The following is a 15,614-nucleotide window of genomic DNA, read 5'->3' as shown; positions in this document are numbered from 1 at the left end:
AGGAGCCCTCAGGAACGGCTGCGGCAGCCCCGGGACTCTGTGGCTGTCCCTGTGCCGCTGCCCTCGATGCCGTCTGTCCCCGCGGGGAGAAGCGCTCACGGCTGGAGCCAGGCGCCGGGAAGGTGAGGGCGCAGCCACGGCCAGACCCATCGCCAGATCACGGTGAATGAATGTATCCGACCGCAAACAAATCACCCTGCAGCTGAAGAGGCGGGCGGAGAGAGCTGGAGGCAGGGGGAAGATTTATTTTTAACTCTGCAGAGTATTAAATAACGTGCCCTGAAACACATGGAAATGGGAGCTGGGACTCCAGCCAGGAGCGCTGCGACTCGGGGCTGACCTCCCCGGACCCACCGGAGCAGCAGCCCCTGCGCCTCTGTCCCCTCACCGGGGGCTGCCAGGCGAGGAGGGTGCTGGCACGTGGATTTAGTGCTTAATTAGACCCTGTTACAGTCCTCCAGGGTTTATGGATTGATTTGAATATATGCCCAAGTGTCAGAGGGAAGAGAGACTCTTGGGGCTAAGCTGGCGGTGCCAGGATGATAACCTTGCAGGTTACTGAATCATGCTTGTTTAAAAGAAGAAAAAAAAGGGGGGTGGGGTGTTTTCCTAACTCCTAACCCAGGAACCTTCAGGGAAGTGAGGGAGAGGCGTCTCTCTCCCCCTGCCCTGAGTCCTGGAGGGGTTTGCTGGGCAGTGATTGCTGTGCCCAGGGGTCCCACAGAGCCTGGGGCTCCCATGCCAGACATTCAGCAGCATCGGGCAGTGGGGGCTGGATGGTTTCCCCCCACCCACCCAGGGGGGTCCCCCCCTCCATCTCACTGGCATGGGCGTCTGCAGAGCCGTGACCCAGATCGGGGAAATGATCCGGATTATTGCTAAGCCCCCAGCCCCGAGGGAGCAGCCAGGCAGATGGAGCCAGGCGCAGGGGCAGGTGGGCAGTTTGAGTTGAGGGCATCTCCCCCCTGCATGCATGGCTGCCACCCGAGCACGAGCAAACTCACTGCAGCAGTGAGCACCCAGCCCAGCTTCCCAGGCAGGTCCTTGTGTCGGTCCCAAGCGCTGCAAGAGAAATCTCTACTCCCCAGCGCCAGGGAACCTGTGGATCAAATAAGTGTTCGATAACAATGGAGGGTGAGGAGGGAGACATGGCCGGGGGCAGCTCTGAGTTACTGCTGCCAATTACCATCTGCAGTTAGGGCTGGATCGATGCCCACCCGCCTGTGTTAGTGATGGATCAGACCATGGGCTGATGTCCCAGTCCCCAGAGAGAGCTGAAAGTTAATTTGGGAGAAGCACCTACCTGTTCCTAAGGGGACATGTGGCATCCTGGCTTGTGTCAGCACTGGCGTGGCCAGCAGGGACAGGGAAGGGATCTGAGCCCTGGGCTCGGCACTGGTGAGGCCGCCCCTCGAGGAGTGGGTTCAGTTTTGGGCCCCTCACCCCAAAAAGGCCATTGAATGACTCGAGCGTGGCCAGAGAAGGGCAACGGAGCTGGGGCAGGGTCTGGAGCACAGGTCTGCTGGGGAGCGGCTGGGGGAACTGGGGGGGTTCAGTCTGGAGAAGAGGAGGCTGAGGGGAGACCTCCTGGCCCTCTGCAACTCCCTGCCAGGAGGGGGCAGAGAGGGGGGATGAGTCTCTGGAGCCAAGGAGCCAGCGCCAGGCCCCGAGGGAATGGCCTCAAGCTGCCCAGGGCAGGGTCAGGCTGGCTCTGAGGAAGGATTTCTGTGCAGAAGGGGCTGTTGGGCGTTGGAATGGGCTGCCCAGGGCAGGGGGGAGTCCCCGGGATCCCTGGAGGGGTTGAAGAGTCGGGCTGAGCCAGCGCTGAGGGATCTGGGGCAGTTGGGAACGGTCAGGGGGAGGGTCATGGTTGGGCTGGAGGAGCTTCAGGAGCTTTTCCAGCCCGGATGATTCTGGGATTCTGTGTTCAGTGGATCATAACCACGGCACCACTGGGACAATTTGTGGATTTAATGCAATTTGCTACTGGGGTGGTACTTGGAGCTTGGTGGGTTCAACACTCTGCAGAGCCCCACTGGACTGGGGAGCACAGCTGGCCCTGTGACACCTTCCCCCAGGCTCACCCTTCCCCTGGGCTCGCTGCCAGGCCGTGGTGACTACTGGGAGAGCCGGGCACCCACCACAGGGGCTGGGACCCACCGTGGGGGATGGCTGGCACAGGACTGTGGCAGATCCTTGTTGTGTGAAGTGGGGACTGCAGGGCTGTGCCCTGTGTGTACGTACAAGTACACACAAGTGCACACAAGCACGTGCATGCACATCTGTGCACACACATGCGGGCACGTACTCATATGTGCACACACAAATGCACCCATGTGCACGCAGGTGCAGACACGCGCACACACACGTGCACACACACAGCCACATGCACCCACAGGTACCCACTCACCCCCCCACACCCCCCAGACACTGCCAGGGCCAGCACCACCACCAAGCCTCGGGGACAGGGCGATGCCCCTCACTGGGCAGCAAAGCATCCCGGGGGATTCAGGGCCGGTTTCCCCCCAGTTCCCGGCTGCTGCTGGCTGCACCCGAGCGGGCACAGCCCCTCTTGGCTCCCATCCCACGTCAAAGCCGTGCCAGCTCCAGGGCATCGCAGCAGCAAACCGTTAAAGGCATAATCCGAGCGCAGAGAAAATTGTTTTCTTAAACAGGTTTATTCCTCCAAGGGAGGTATTTGCTTGAGAGATTTCCACTATAAATTAAATCTTTCTCAGGATCCAGATAAACGGCCCCTGTGCAACAGAGCTGCTGTGGTGGGGGGCTGCCAGCTGCTTCCCAGCCTTTCAGTGGGGACAGGGGGGGGCTGGCAGCGACCCCTGGGCATGGCCCTGTGTGGATGTCCCCATCCCTGTCCCCATCCCCATCCCAGTCCCTGACTCTTCAGCAGCACCATCAGCAAGCGATGGTGGCTGGAGGCAGATGGGGTACCCAGAGCACCCCAGCATGGTGCTGTGGGCCAGATTCTGCGCTGGGTGCTGGTAATCCCCACGCTGGCCACAACGGGGGCATCACCGGGAGGTCCCAGCTCAGCCAAGGGCAGCCCTGACCCTGCCACCCTTCTAATTACCTCCCTGTCCTTCCTCCAGCGCTTTTCCCACCTTTCCTCACTGCTGCTCGGAGGCTTCTAATGAATTTTGATAGTTACAATAAGCAAGTGATAATTTCTAAAAGAATGGAAAACAATTATTTGCTCTGTTGGGGGATTAGATGATATTTAGTCTCTATTTAATGGAAAACTAATTAAATTACATGAGCAAGTGAATAGAAATTTTTTGTTAATTATGAATTTTGCGAGCTACAAAGGCTAAATGATGATGGATTCTGTAATTTGCCGCGCTTTTCGCTAGACGCCGAGATAAGATGACAGCTGAGAAAGAATGGCGTGAATGCATTTTAATTTCTATATCGATTCAATAACAGTCGGCTGAACAGCGATCCATTAACGGTGATCCACGGGAGCTGACGTTGATTGGCAGGCTGATGGCTAATTATGTTAAAGTCGGGGAAAGGTTGGTTAAATAGACGTGTGTTGATTGCCGGAGGTGGTTGGGGAAGTCGCTTTGGTTTGGTTTGCTCTGTCGTGGCCCTACCCGTGGTCCCCGCGGGGCTGGGTGGGTGGAGGATGCCCTGAGTGGGGTGACACGAGGTGTCCCTCGGGGCTCTGAGTTGCCGGGGCTTGTGGCTGTTCCCAGGTGAAGCCAGGAGGGGGTAGGTTGAGGGTCAAGGCCAGCAGCAGGGGTGCTGGGGGTGGGCTGGTACCAGATTTGGGCTCCCCATCATGGAGAGGAGCCCTCATCCCAGGGCTGGAGCGTCTCTGGCCCCAGGGCTGGGGTGTCCCTGACCCTGGGGATGGAGCATCCCTGGCCCCCGGGACAGAGCTCTCCTGCCCCTCAGCTGGGGCATCCCTGGGCAGAGCGTCCCTGACCCCAGAGCCGGGCTGTCCCTGACCCTGGGACCGGGATGTCCCTGACCCCAGAGCCAGGCTGTCCCATCACAAGGTGCTGGGCTGCACCTTGTCACCTCCCTCCCCCTGCCAAGGCTGCTCTGCCACTCCGGCCACTGCTTAATTAGGGACTTATTAGCATGAATCCCAGAGACCTTCACCCCTTGAGCAGCAAAGGTGTGCATGTCATGGCTCTTCAGCCAAAATCCAGACACTTATCAGCCTCTGGAGGGATTTGAGATTAGCACAAACCCCATCCACACTACCCATTAAGGGGAATTACCTGACCGGCTTAATTACGTGCGACCTGTGCCAATAATTTGCATGTGTTTATCCTGCACTGATTTACATAAAGCATCGGAATAAATATCTTTTACCTGTCACCATAACCCAGATAGATGGGGCCCCTTCGAAGATTTCTTTGCCAATAAACATGCCAAAAATCATCATTTTGCCATGTTCTGATGACTTAGTGCCATTAATTACTGCCTGAGTGGGTGAAAGATGCTCACCAGCCCCCTTGGCTTTGGCTGCACCACAGCTCCAGTGGGCTGGAACATCCCTGCTGGCCTCTAGCAAGGACATCTTTGAGCAGAGGTTCAGTGTACATTCACCCTCAAAATTCACATTCCAAATCATCACCAAGCCTGAACAACTGTTTCAGCCCAAAAGAAGGAAAAATAAATCAACCCCAAGAGCCCCTGAGGCAAAGAAGGGGGCAAAAAAAGCCAGCTCCAATGCCAGGGCTCAGGGATGCAAAACTGTGATATCTCCTGGGTGTTTTCTATTAACCTAAAACCCCCTTTTTACCCTGATTTTGCCTTTTTTAAGGCAGGAAGCAGCATCCCCAGCCTGTCTTGCCCTGCAGCAGCTTTAAGCCTCCTTCTTCCCCTAATAACTATTTGCTGGCTGTACTGGGAGCATTGCTGATGCTCATCCTGGGGAGTCACATTTTATTTTTTGCCTCCATTTGGAAATACTGAATAATTCTGGTGACGGATACAAGTACCCAAAGTCTCAGTGTCCCAGCAGGGACCCAGCTCTCCATGGCACATCCCTGTCTTCAGCTGAGGGAGCAGAAGCTGCTGGTGATGTGTTTTCTTTCTGTGCCAGAATTTTTTGAGGGGAAAAAAAGGGAAAAATTTGAAAAACAAACAAGCCCGGTGTTGGTTTTCTTGAGCAAAAAATAGACACTTTTGGGTAAATATATCAGTTTAGTGAAAAACCCCTATTTCCATGTGTTCTGTTTATAGCCCTGGCAGAGAGATCTCTCTCAGGCATAAGGATCCAGGCTTTTTTTTTTTTTTTTTTACTTGAAACACCCCTTTTTGGTGGAAGGAGATGATTTTGTGTGCCTGGGGAAGTGATCCCACCTGGCTCCTCCTGCCCTGGGGATGAAGGGCTTGGCTGGGCTGGATTCAGCCCTGCTGCCAGTCCTGGGGGGCTGCCAGAGCCCCTGGGTGAGCAGAGACATCACCTACTGCTGTGCAAAAACTGGGCGTGAGGGTCTCCCCGTGGCTGGTGAGCTCTGCGGTGGCTCTGAAGGACATGTCCTTTCACCCCCGCCATGGGATGTGGGGTGGCAGCGAAGCGGAGGCTCAGCCCTGGGGGGGGTGGCTCCTCTCCTATCTCCATCCCAAAGACGGGGCCAAAGCCGTGCTCAGGCTGCTGGAGGGCAGGGATGGTGGGTTTGGGATGAGGCTCCGGCATCACCGTCACAGTGGGTGTTGGGGAAGCTGAGGCTCCCCAGGGCTTGGTGGCAGCTCTGGGTGCACATCAAAGCCTGTAGCTTCACGGCTCCCTCCCATCCCATAAATGAATAACGTGACCCTGAATTAATTTCCTCCTATTATTTCCTCTGTAATCTTGGTCATCGGGATTTTTTCTTGCAAAAATACAAAAGCCAAGGGTTGTGGGGTCTGGAGGGTGGCAGGTTATGAGCAGAGCAAAAGACAAAACGTTGGGCTTGTTTCCCACACTGAAATGAAGTTATCTCCTTGTCTTCTAGGGAAGCGCCTTGACGCGCTATATTGACCTTTTTTAATCTAAAATTGATTCCTTGCAAAACTCCACCTGGTCGAGAGCCAGGCAGGATCTCAGCACCATTGTATCAGTTTCCATGATTTTACATCAGGGTGTTTTGCCTTTGTCTGGTATTTTTTGGAGCTGACTGCGAGGGTTGAGCTGAGAAGATTTACCCAGCCATCGCCAAGGAGATGCTACGGGGCAGTCAGGTCCTCGTCTTTTTTTGACCCGTGGGGTGAAACCAGTCCCTCTGCTCCACATTTTTGCTGTGCTTAAATCACAGAGGAACCCACAAGCTCAGCCCTGAAGATGGGTCTGTTCCCCCCTCAAAGCACCCAGATAACGCCTCGGGCCCTGGGATACCTCTGTCCGTGGGATGAGGGCAGTGGGACCTCTCTCAGGCTCTCGGTGAGGACCTGGAGATGATGGAGCCAGGAGTGCTGGGGGTGATGGACTCAGGCCCACAGTGGGGGTGTCACAGTGGGGGTGTCACAGTGGGGGTGTCACAGGTCCATGGGTGGGATCCTCAGCAGCCTGCACGGCGAGGCGTGGGCACACGCAGGGCTGGTGGAGGTTATACCCCACCGCGTGCTCACCCAGCCAGCTGAGGCAGCGTGGGATAAACGCAGAGCTCCCCATGTTCTAAACACCCACCAGCTCGGTCCAGGTTCAACCACCTCTCCCAAGACGCCCTGTTAAGAGCATCACTTAGTGAACCCACTGTATTTTTGCATCATGGTTTTTGCATTCACGGAAGCCAAGTGTTTTCTGCAAAGCCCCATCCCTCAGCCAGGCGCCGGCCTCCCAAAACACTCCCAGGGGAGCACAGAACAGCTGGGAGGGAGAGAAATTCCCCCCTCGGAGGATGAAGGGAAAGCTCCCAGTGTGGTAGGTGCTGGAGGCTGGTGCCAGCAGCGTGGGGGATGTGCTGAGCCCTTGCAAGCTTGGATGGGCCAGGTTAGAGCATGGCCAGCCTGACCCCGGCACACAAATGCAGCCGGTACGGAGCTGCTCAGACACCGGAGAGAGTGTGGGGCTGGCTCAGGAGATGCTTCCTTAAAAAAATCAGGGCTGAGGGTCAGGCTGGCTCTGAGGAAGGATTTCTGTGCAGAAGGGGCTGTTGGGCGTTGGAATGGGCTGCCCAGGGCAGGGGGGGAGTCCCCGGGATCCCTGGAGGGGTTGAAGAGTCGGGCTGAGCCAGCGCTGAGGGATCTGGGGGAGTTGGGAATGGTCAGGGGGAGGTTCATGGTTGGGCTGGAGGAGCTTCAGGGGCTTTTCCAACCCGGATGATTCTGGGATTCTGTGAAATCATGGAACTGAAAAGCAGAGAACTGTTCCCAAGTCCTTCAGCTGGGTGGCATTTCAGAGGGAGGTTTCTGAGACGCTGGAGAAGCAGCATCCCGGTTATCCCCGGCAGATGTGCGCTCCCGGATCCCCGGAGGTGTGCTGGGAAAACAGAACAAAGGCGAGCGGGTGGGTGGCGGTTGAGGGCCGTGCCTGCACCCACCCCCCTGCCCAGACCTGAGCCCCCCCGGGCTTGGCTCGCCTCCGGCCAGCGGCTGCCCCCGGGCCGGTGCCGGGCTCTGCCGGGGGATGCCGGGGCCTCTCCTCCCGGGGCTGGGCCAGCTCCGTCCTCCCGGCTGCTGCCCCGCAGGGTGGTCCCGGGAGCCCCGAGGGGAGGCGGGTGCGGGGTCCCCGGGCTGCGGGTCCAGGCACCACCCGGGGGCCGCAGAACCGAGAGAAAGGGGGGGGGGCAGCAGCTGACCGGCCCTTTGCATCTGCAAATCGCCGGGGTTTAACCCAGCACCCCCTGGTTCCGGCGGGGGGGGGGGGGGGGGATAAAAATAATAGAAACCTGCGATTAAAAAGACAGGATCGGGAAGGAAAGGCGGGGGGAGCAGCAGCCGCGCCTGCGGCGACACGGCCGCGCTGCCCGGTGCCCCCGGAAGCCGCCCAGGGCCCGGCGCGGCTCCCCCCGCCCCGGCCTCGCCCCCCCGGCCTCGGCTCCCCCCGACCCCCGCCCTGGGCCCCCCCCGCCCCGTCCCGGCCGCTCCGGGCCCGCCCCGCCGCCCCGCCCGTCCTGCCCGCCGCGGCCCGGCCCCACCCGCCGCCTCCCCCCGCCCGCCCCCGGGGCGCGGAGCGCGGCTGTGCGGGAGAGACAATAGAGGGGCCGGGCGGGCTCCGCGCAAACCTGCGCGCCCCGGGGATGGATGGCGAGGTGTGCGCGGCCCCGGGGGGGCCCTGCGCCGGGGGATGGGGCTGGCGCGGGCTCGGGGGGAGCGGGGCTGGGGAGGGCTCGGGGGGGGGGGAGGAAGGCGGAGGAGGAGAAGGGGGGCGATGCCCCTGTCTGAGCCCAGCCCGCCTCTGTGCTAACCCGGCAGGGTGCGGGAGGCGGCTGGGCTGCTGTGAAGAAAGTCCTGGGGCTGGCCGGAGGCTGGCGAGCGGCCCGCGGTGGCGGTGGCCCCCTGATGCTCCCCGGGTGGCGGCTCTGCGGGCGAAGGGGAGGCTGGTGAGGAGCTGGAGGACGGCGACGCGAGGCCACGGTGGGGGAAATCCGCGGCTCCGGCTGGGAAACCATGGGGAGATGCAATGGGAGATGTACGCTGGTCGGATTCTGCTGCCTGCAGCTGGTAAGGCGAGGGGCCGTCTGCGCTCATCAGCATGCCGGGTTGTGCTTTGTGCGAAATGTTGGCTGTCACCCTTCTCCGCTCCGTCTCGGCGGTGACCTTGCTGGGGGACCAGCTTGGGGATGATGCTTCACTGCCATGCCCTAAAAAAAAAAAAAAAAAAAAAAAAAGCACAGAAAAAAAAAAAAATAATCGAGGAGGAACAAAATGCCACCCTCGTGCCCTGCCTCAACCCAGCGCTGGCTGGAGTTGCCGCCGGGGAGATGGATGTGAACCAGTTCCCTGTCAGCGCCTGGGGAAGCGTCTCCAGCAGGTGTGAGCTTTGTTCCCAACTGCAATCTCTTCCCTCCGAGTTCGCTCCCGCCGGCAGTTTCCCATCCTGATGACTCCAAGGATGTTTCTTGGGGTGCTGGTCCCCCAAGTTGGGGCAACAGGGAAACTTGGAGCCGCTGCCAGCACTTTGGAAACTCTCCTGCTGTCGAGCGGGACCCGTCTGCCTGCGGCCGGGGTACGCCGGGATGTTGGGGGCAGAGAGAAGGGAGAGGTTTAATTTTAATAGGATTGTCGGTCTTCGTAATAACTAGGTGCCGTGCTCGCTGCTGCCCGCACATCAATCTTCATCAGGATGCTGACGGAGGAGCAGGCGAAGGGAGCGTGTGGGGTATTCGGGGGGTTTTCTGATAAAAACAGCACCAACGAGGTTGCGATTAATTATCCCGGCTGGGTGGTTCGTTAACGGAGAATCAGCATCCTACAACTTGCCCCTGTGGCCGTGCTGGGGCTCATCGCGGTGAGGAAAATGAGGGGGGGGTTGCCGAAACGCGTGGTGGTCAGCCCGTGATGTCCCCGAGGACTGGGGGGTGTGATGGGGTGGATGGAGGCAGCGATGGAAACGGGCTCTGGATCTGCTCTGGAGATGATGGTGGCATCCTGCTGACGGGCACTTTCTTCCCGGCGTGGCTCGTGTTTCATTCTCCATCCTTTGGAAGGCAGCGAGCAGGGAGGGGTCCCCACTTGTGGATAGAGGGGGGGACCGGGCTTTCTAGGGGCATGCAGGAAGCTTCAAAGCCAGTCCTTGATGCTGGGGAGAGAAGCTGAGGTGGGCTCATCCCTGGGCTGAAGTCCTGCTGTTCCCAGCAGGAATGGCCTCTCGTGTCCCCAGCTGTGCCCTCGGTTTGGTCTGTAAAGTCTCGCTTTGTGCTTCACCCCCCTTTCCCCTTGTTCAGGATAAATCCGACGGGTGTTTTCCGGCTGTGCGGGAATTTCCTGGCTTACGGTCACTCTTTTTTTTCTTTACCACCCAGCTCCTGAACAGGTTTGTTGGCATTTATTCCCTGAGATATCCCAGATCTGAGAGATTCTAATCTATTTATTTTAGGGGAAGAACTGAATCAGCTCAAGCTACTGGGCTGGGAGAGCAGCTCCTGCTTGCACCTGGAGAAACTTTGCGCTGCAGATTGGGGTCAGACTTTCCTCTCACACCTTGCCCTGTGTGTGCTGGTGCTGCTGGTGTCCCCAAAAGCTTGGCTTCAAAACTGTCCCTCACGCAGGCTCAGCCTGTGCCCCAGCTCATCCCCTCCCAGCTTGCAGGATGCTCTCCCCAGCTCCAGAGGCAGCAGCTTGCACCCCGCCAGCTGTGGGGAGATGCCCCCTGCCCCCAACACCCCCTCCCGCATCAGTGGCACCCACTCACCCCACGGGACAAAGGGTGCCGCTGGGTGCCCTGCCCAAGGTGGGTCTGGGTGCCCAGGGCGGTGGAGGTAGAGGGTGCCATCAGGGTGTCCCCTTGGGCAACCAAGGCCAATATTCATCCCCAGGGTGGCGTGGCCAAGGCACGCAGACCAGGTGCTGCCGAGGTTTGGGAGGGGACAGTGGGGAGCAGTGTTGACGCCTGACCCTGGCTCTGCTCCTCTCCTCTGCCTCAGTGCCACCCCTGACGTAGGGACGGCACCGTGGGGCTCATGTCTCTCTGTCCAGGTAGCCCTGACCCCTGTCCTGGGCCCTCTGTACTATAGGGGGGGACAGCGGTGCTCCCCGTGCCCCCAGCCACTGGGGCTGGGGTTGGACTGGTGTATACTGGGGCTGCCCGGGAGGCTGTTCCTTGTTTCTGCGGGGTCAGCTTATGCCACCAGCGGGGCTTGCTAAACCTCGCCAACTAGCCTGTGCCTCAGTTTCCCTTAAACAAAGCAGCACAGGTGAGGTGTAGCCTGTCCTGGGGCGATGCCACCATCTCCAGCTGGTCCTTGCTGCCAGGCCACTTTCCTGCAGGAACCTTCTCGTGTCCCCACTGGTTTCCCCAACGTTTGCAACCTGGTCCCTGGGGAATGTGCCCCTGGTGCCTTGTCCCCCCTGCTCACGGGCTGCAGAGGATGCTCCAGAGCTGCGGGGTGCCAGGGTGCTGCTGGCACCCACTGGGCACAAGGTCGCCCGTGCTGGGGTGGGAGAGGGCAGGTCTGGAGAGGCAACACGTCCTGCCCGGTGCAGGCAGAGCCCTGCCTGCTCCACCCCGCGCAGCCCAGACCTCAGGGCAGCGCTTGTGCCTCAACCAGTTTGGGAAACTGGTTTATGGGCTGTGGAACAGGGGAGCCCGAGCAGCTGCTTTGGAGCATCCAAATATCCTACAGGCTCCTTCTCCACCACTCGGCAAAGCAATGCTGCCAGCACTGGGTGTCTCTCTTCCCAGGGGACAAGCAGCACCCACCAGATTTTGCCTCCATTTATGTTTTTTCTCTGGGAAAATTTCAGGGATCCCCTTGCCAGACACCCACCAGCTCTGCCCCACCTCGAGAGGGGGAGATATTTACACTGATGAGGTGGGATGAAATCAAAACTCTTGGGTTTTTGCTGGCCCTCTCCATCATACGGGAGGCTGAATAGCGGGTTGGGGGGTTTCACAGTGCCTTAGTAAACCTTTCTCTGGGATTCCTGTTGTTGTCGAGAGGATTTATCTTTACGGGAAGATGAGAGCTGCTGAGGTGGTTGGATGGAAAATGAACCTGGAGGTGATACTGCCCCGCTCACCACTGCCAGCGTGGGCACGGGGGTGTGAGAGCTGCAAGCCGTGACTCGTTAACTCTGAAGCCTAGTAGTGTCAGTAGCAGATCAGGACAGCTGCACTGCTGTGAGGGAGTGTATCCAACCGTGGAGGCAGTGAGATGGGATATCGGTATGTGGACTGCTGGAAGCTGAGCTCTGCCTGGATCCGGGTGGCTGCTGTCACACACCCCTTGGCCATCCCGCTCTGTACCCTGGGCCGTGCTCAGGCGCTGGTGCAGGGCAGGCTTGCTCGAGCAGGCTGCTTCTTCATCCCAAAGTGGTGACCCCCTTTTTCTTCCCCTGTGTCCTGGGGTTCATCGGGGTGTGGGATGTAGCTGGTTGGGGACAGGAGATACTCAGCGCTCCCACCTCTGCCTGGCAGAGCTCGGCGTCGCTCTGAACTGGGGTTTCTTTTTGTTCTTTGTTTCTCTCTTTCTCCTTTAATTGGCTGGAATAGCAAAGCTCAGTTGGCACCTCCCGCCTGGCTGAGCCTGCTGGAGCCTGCCAGGCTGGCAGCGTGCCGTGCCATGCCATGCTGTGCCACGCCATGCCGGCACTGGCATCCTTCCCCCCACTGCCTCCCGGGGTCGGAGTGTAGGGAAAGGGGCTGCCGGTCCACCCAAGGGGTGGGGTTCACACAGGGCACCGAGAGCCTCCGGGATGAGACTCCCCCTCCATCACCGAGCCTGGAGAAGGCGCTAACAGGGTCAGTTTAAGGAAGGATGGGCAAAGGGAGACGATGGTCCCATCCCCTGCACCTCTCCACCACCCACCAGCCCGGTGCGACATCCCCTTCCCCAACAGCACCCCACTGCACCCTCGGGGGTGTCATGGCCCTGCCAGCCCCACCACCCCTCCTGCCCTCATTTGCTCGTTTTTGGCCGCCAACCCTCGGCACTGGCGAGAGGCAGCCCCTCCGACAGCTGCCATCATCTTTTGTCCTCGCGCCGTTCCCATCGTGCCCGATCCCCGGCGTGGGGACAGCACGAGGGCAGTGGGGCCAGAGCTGCTCCCGGCCTCCTTCCCACCGCCGGGAAAGGGGGAAAGGAGCCCGGGCTGAACTCTGGATGGGGGTTTTCAATTACACAATTAAATGCACAATTAGGTATAATTACCAGCGCTCAGAAGGTGCGACTGTTCATAATAGGCATGTAATCTACTGCAGTCACTGTTTATACTGCTCGGCTCCGCTCCCTAATGATTATGGAAAGCTTTCACATTTGCATGGTTGCCATGGAAATGGGGGGCTGACGGAGGCATCAGGGACGGCGAGCCCCTCATTTCCCCGCACCCCATCTCCGTGGGATGGGCCACTATGGGTGCGGCGATGCCTCTGAGCCTGGGGATGCTGCGGGCCTGTGGGTGCTGGTGTGCAGGGATGGGGCTGCTCCAGGGATGGGCAGCACTGAGGATCTGGAGGCAGCCCCCGAGGGGGGAAACTGTGTGTGTTGGAGGCATGAAAAACCCCAGCCCACCTTGTCACCTCCCCAGGTGACCACCCCAAGGGGAAGGGAGGGATGGTGGGTGCAGGCGGCCATGGAGCAGCATCCCAGCCTGGCGAGACCTCCGTGTGTACGTGCATCCTCCGGTGCAGCCGCATTATTCACAGGCAGAGCTTTGCTTGACAGGCCGCTATAAAGGTTTATTGGCGCGCGTTTGGGAAGGCAGAGCGTTACAGCCCGCAATTAAAACCGCGATTAAAGTGCAGTACATCTAAATTTGCAGGACCAGCTAATGTGCACCCAAGAGTATTAACGAGACCAGTTGAAGAACTCTCTAAATCATTCATGCTGGTTTGTAACAGAGCTGGGAGTGATGGAGACTGGAAAATAAATATCTCCGAGGGCTGGGTTGTAGAGAAAATGAAGAGGATGAGCCAGAAAACAGCCTGGCCCTACACTGAAGCTGTGAGAGCACGGGAAGGAAAGGTTGATGCACAACGTGATCCACAAAGCCTAAAACCCAGTGGCCTAATTGATGTCTGGGAAAATGAGTCTCGTCCAGCCAAACTTGATCTTGTTTCTTATTGAGTTCACAAGTCTGGCTGCTGAAAGGGACTGAGCTGCCATGATTGCGTTTAGATGCCGATAAGCAACTTGATTTAATCCCAGGTGGCTTTCTGTTAGGAAAAAAATTAGCGCTATAAAAAATCAATGATGCTCATTTCAGTAATAGAAAGAAAGAAGAGAATGAATAAAATCGTTGCCGGAGAAAATGTGTGGACTGATAGGATGGTGGCAAAGCATCGCCTGGCACAGGGCGAGTCGGAGATGGGCCCACCTGTACCGAATCCCTGCCAGGCCATGGGGCAGCCAGGTCTCCCATTCCAAAATACACCCCCAGCCAGCGGGAGGGGTTTGGGAAGAGAGATCGGAGGTTGGACGATGTGGCCAAGTGGCCTCTTGAGAAGCTCAGTCTCTGTGTCTGTTCTGAGGGGAGTCAGGGAGGTGGAAGAAATTCCTGGTACCGACAGTCCTTAATGCGGGAGAAGTAAGGCAAAAAGAGTGAGTTTGGGGGAGAAAAGCTGCTTTTTAGCCCTGAAAGTGGTTAACCACAGCGAGAAATTGCCTCTGGGTAACGATGCCTTTTCCCCCCCCACTGCCTTTGGCCAAGGCTTGCCCCGGGCTGGATGCTGGTGGTCGGTTCTGCATCGCAGGGGGGTGCAGGGCACCGCGGGGGTGTCCCCACACCGGTGACAAGTAGCTGCGTTTGGGAGGTGCCGAGCGCCCCGGGTTGTGTATCGGCAGTGAACCGGTTGGTTTTGCTGCGAGAACGCACTGCTCGTGGATCGATGAACATCTCGCTGCGCTCCTCGTGCCTTTATTTGTTTGCAGACTCGGAGCCCCAGGGGATGCTCCCCCCAGCACCGATGGCTCCCACCGCCTTTTCCCCCTGCAATGGAGCTGTCGGCTCCTCTCCCCACCCCAGTTTCTCTGGAGAGAGAGCACAGGGGGAGGTTCCCCTGAAGGGGCCGAATAATTGAGCAGGGAGAAGGATTCAAGGCTCAAACGGTTCATTGTGGTGAAATTCAGTTCCTGATAGGAAACCCCCATCCCCTTCTGGGACTCGGACCTGGTGCTGAGGCCGCGGCACTGCCAGCCCTGCACTGATCCTGCTTCGCCCACAAATGTCAGTACAGCGGTGGGTTATGGCTGTTGGGTGCAGGCACTGGGCTACTGGCATCCTCCCAGGCTTGCGCTGATCCTCTGGGGCTGTAAAAGGGCTTTGTAACCTGGCAGCCGTTGCACATCAACCTGGGGAGCAGGGTCCTGCCAGCATCGCCTCCCTCCACGGGGCTGGGGACCCCTTGGGATGCTGCAGCCGCCGCTGGGTACCAAGGCTTGGGGATATCCTTATGGAAAGGGGAGAAAATGGTCAAGAGCACAGGCAGGGATGGAAGACCCACAAAACCCTAACGTTCCCATCAACACTGGCCGCACGTCTTAACAGCTCCTCCAGCACCGGCCGGCGAGATGCAGGTTATTACGTATTGATCACTGCGGCGCCTGGCCGAGCCGAGCTGCAGGCATGGGCGGCTTCAGACCCCTCTCATCCCGGTGGTCCAGGCTGTATCCCCATCCCTCATCCTCCTGGGATTCCCTGGGATGTCCTTGTCCCCATCGCAGCATGGAGCTGGGGGCAGGTTTTGGCTGGAAGTGATGGAGCGTTGCAGGTTGAGTGGGGAGAAAATATTCTGCCCGAATCTCATGGGGATACTCAGAGGGGCAGAGGGGCTCAGGATGGGCCCCTTGGTGTCTTTTTTTCTCTTCCCCCCATTTGAAAGCAGCTATTTATTTAAATTTTCAAAATATGTACGTAGCAGCCTGGAAAACTGGAAAGGCAAAGTTGGCAGAGAGCAGCCCTGGTCATATTTAAACAGGACATTAAACCCCAAGTGGTTTATTAATAAGATTAATAACAGCTCCCATGTGCTTGGCTGGGAAATTTCAGACGTCTTT

General features: G+C 58.5%; 1 protein-coding gene across 4 annotated transcripts in view; it reads left to right on the top strand.

Moving 5' to 3' along the window:
- The first annotated feature begins 8,148 nt into the window (after window positions 1–8,148).
- The window catches only part of NKAIN1 (sodium/potassium transporting ATPase interacting 1), a 40,285-nt gene continuing 32,819 nt past the window's right edge, over window positions 8,149–15,614 (top strand). For 3 of the 4 annotated variants that reach the window (XR_012635128.1, XM_074926298.1, XM_074926300.1), the window contains exons 1-2: window positions 8,149–8,210; window positions 8,374–8,622. Coding sequence is in view for 3 of the 4 variants with exons in the window: in XM_074926298.1 (XP_074782399.1) it covers window positions 8,569–8,622 (54 nt within the window). In the remaining variant the exon portion in view is untranslated. Of the gene's footprint in view, window positions 8,211–8,317; window positions 8,623–15,614 lie in introns of those variants that run through there. The other variant, XM_074926299.1, reaches the window with a different exon arrangement.

Source organism: Athene noctua, chromosome 24 (genome assembly GCF_965140245.1).
Source record: "Athene noctua chromosome 24, bAthNoc1.hap1.1, whole genome shotgun sequence".
Lineage (NCBI taxonomy): Eukaryota > Metazoa > Chordata > Aves > Strigiformes > Strigidae > Athene > Athene noctua.
This window is presented reverse-complemented; position numbering and strand designations above follow the sequence as displayed.